At 36.1% G+C, this 3,157-nt stretch overlaps 1 protein-coding gene across 1 annotated transcript; it reads right to left on the bottom strand.

Annotated features, from left to right (window-relative positions):
* Nucleotides 1-1,191: 1,191 nt before the first annotated feature.
* LOC140967628 (geranylgeranyl pyrophosphate synthase, chloroplastic-like) lies at nt 1,192-2,823 on the bottom strand. Its single transcript, XM_073428251.1, has 2 exons — nt 2,079-2,823; nt 1,192-1,940 (listed from the first exon to the last, which is right to left on the bottom strand). Exons 1-2 carry the CDS (start codon nt 2,629-2,631, stop codon nt 1,390-1,392), a joined length of 1,104 nt encoding a protein of 367 aa, XP_073284352.1. The 5' UTR covers nt 2,632-2,823; the 3' UTR covers nt 1,192-1,389.
* Between the last annotated feature and the right edge of the window lie 334 nt (nt 2,824-3,157).

Here is a 3,157-nt window from a genome sequence, read left to right as displayed (position 1 = left end):
ACAAGTATATGATGATATCATGAGATGTTTTGACACGTTATACTTTTACGATATGTTTGCGTTTACGCTTTTAAGATCATACGTATTTTTATTACAGTACTTTTCATTGTTGCTTGTTATGTATATGTATTAGATATAACGTTACAGGTGTGTTGAGTCTTTAGACTCACTAAGTGTGAATGATGCAGGTGAGCAAATTGATCGAGAGATTGGAGGTGCCGAAGACTGAGTTGGTGGAGTTAGATATGTGCACGTGAAGCCGAGGACCTTATTTCTTCCGCACATCACGTTTATGAGATAGGAGTGGACATGAGTATTTTTACTCATTCATTTTATTATGTTATTGGTTATCAGAATTTTACTCGTTCATACTTGTTTTATTTAAATTGTAGTATTTTCATCCGGTAGATGATTACTATTATTTTGTAAAGGTGAAATTTTCAGCAGTTTTGCATGCATACATAATTTATGAATTTTCGAGAATGAGCTTGTAAAACAAAAACAAAAAAATTAGTAGCATTTTTAAGTAGTAGATGTTTCAAATTCAATAATTATTTATCTTTTAATTGAAAATGTGTTAAGATGACTTATTCATATCATCTAATTTTTGAAAAAACACAGTTTTTACTCATCATGGAATTAGAAAAAGTATTTATTTTGACCGATAAAGTACCTATGTTGGGGTTTCAAATATTTGATTTGGCTATTTGAATACTTTAAATGAATAAGAAAATACTTGAGTTTCAAGTAATATTAAGTGACTTTTGATGGTGTCATTTGTGAAGTTAAAATGTGATACCTGAATTGGTACAAAGAATATCTAATTAGAGTCTACAAATACATGATTTTACATCCTAAATACTCATATCCAATTATTTGAGGATGCCAAAATATAATTTGAAGTTAATATTGAGTGACGCTGATGATGACATTAGTGAAGTAAAAATTTGATATCTAAATGAATACAAATAATATCTAATTTGAGTCCAGAAATACTCGATTTTATCTTTTAAAGACTTAAATTTGATTATTTGATGATGTAAAAAAATATAGTCTGAAGTTAATATTTTCTATGGTTTCATTCGTGAAGAAAAAATATGATACATAAATTGGTACAAAGAAATTTAATTCGAATTACAAATAGTTGATTTTATCCCATAAATACCAATACCAATATCTGATTATTTTCCATACATCAAGAATTAAGGCATAATATTATGGAAAATTTTCCATTAAACACCAGTAGTACAAGTATTCATAGTCATGTAACATTCCATACTTCTCCATTTGACCCACACTTATGCACTAGGATTCCCCTCTATACAACCATATCATATGTATCATAAAACTTTCCAAGAACTGGTTACAACAAACCCCAAATCCCCAATTCTAGTTCTGCCTATAAGCAATGTAATCAGCCAACGCAACCAACGGTGCCGCCTTACAGGGATCAAAACCAACCAACTGCTCCTTAGCCTCCTCATTCAACTTCAGAGCAAACTCCCCAGCCTTTTCCAATCCAAGTAACTTCGGATACGTCGTTTTATCCGTCACCAAATCTTTACCAGCAGTTTTCCCCAGTTCAGCTGATGATTTTGTAACATCTAATATATCATCCACCACCTGAAACAGCAGGCCTATTTTCCTAGCAAATATCCTTAATTTCTCAACTTCAACGTCACTCCCTCCGCCCAAAATTGCTCCCAAAACCACAGAAGCCTCGAGTAATGCAGCAGTTTTATGTAAGTGTATAAACTCTAAAGTATCCAATCCTACACTTGTGTTCCCCGTGCAGCTCAGATCCACCACCTGCCCTGCCACCAGCCCCTCCGTCCCAATTGACTTTGCTAATTCCCCAATCACCGCCAAAACCCTGTCCGGGGACACTCCGATGGTGCCAGTCGCGAGAAATTCAAATGCAAGGGCCAGCAACGAATCGCCTGCAGATGGGAATGTAATATCAAGACTTTAGATTAACTAAAAAAGTCAACTAAGAACGGATTAATGAAACCCAGTCCAAACAAATAAAATTAGATTGGTATGAAGAAAAATTACAAAAACAGCCTTCCAAATCTTACCGGCCAAAACTGCCACATCCTCGCCGAACACTTTGTGATTAGTGGGCTTTCCACGGCGGAGGTCGTCATTGTCCATACACGGCAGATCATCATGAATAAGGGTCATAGTGTGGATCATCTCCACCGCGCAGGCAGCGGGCACAGCGGCGGACTGCTGGCCGCCGACAACCTCACAGGCGGCAATGCACAACATGGGGCGGACCCTTTTTCCACCAGCCAACAAAGAGTACCTCATCGAATCGTGAATCATCACCGGATTCTTCACCGAGACCGCCTCGTCTAAAGCTTTGTTCACCAAATTGGCCTTCTCTAAAACGTAAGCTTTGAAATCGAAAGGGGATTCCTCTTCCAAGGTCAAGACTTTTGCTTCCTGTTCCGTAACAATGGCGGGCACGCTTAAAGAAGAAATGGCCTCCCTCGATTTTGAAAAATCGGGCTTGCAAACGATTCTGGGATTGTAAACGAGTCCCATTAAGGATCTACACGGCAATGGTTGCTTCAAAATCGAGCCAGATTGAACCCAAGGATCCACAAGATTTAAAGATCTCATCATTTTCTTGATTTCAAAATCACAGTTTTTTCTTCTGGGCTTTAAGAATTTAGTGCGTTTTATGTACTAGTGTAGGTGAATTAGATATAAATGGCTCTAAATAGGACACATCAATCAAAAGGGAAATAAGACAACATTGGGGAAACAGATGCTCTAGGTCAGAAGAGATATGGTTTTGGATGAGGAGTGGACACTGCATAAATGGAGGATTGCCTGTACTCTAATTTGTGTTTTAGGTCGAATATGTGCGTCGGCTCCACTAAATCATGTCAACCAAATTATTTAAATATTATCGTCGAAAATTTATTTAATTATAGCATTTTATATTAAAATAATATAATTTGATGTATTACTCATAGTTTATTATAATAATAATATATTTTTTTTTCCTATGTGACATAATACACAATCTAATTAAACAAATACCCTTGTGTTTGACATCTCATCATCATTAAATTAACAAGCATCGTCGTTTTAGCTTTTAGGTCTAACCATTGACATTAGAAGACACTGACGATGCCTTGGACAA

This window comes from Primulina huaijiensis, chromosome 2 (genome assembly GCF_012295235.1).
Source record: "Primulina huaijiensis isolate GDHJ02 chromosome 2, ASM1229523v2, whole genome shotgun sequence".
Lineage (NCBI taxonomy): Eukaryota > Viridiplantae > Streptophyta > Magnoliopsida > Lamiales > Gesneriaceae > Primulina > Primulina huaijiensis.
This window is presented reverse-complemented; position numbering and strand designations above follow the sequence as displayed.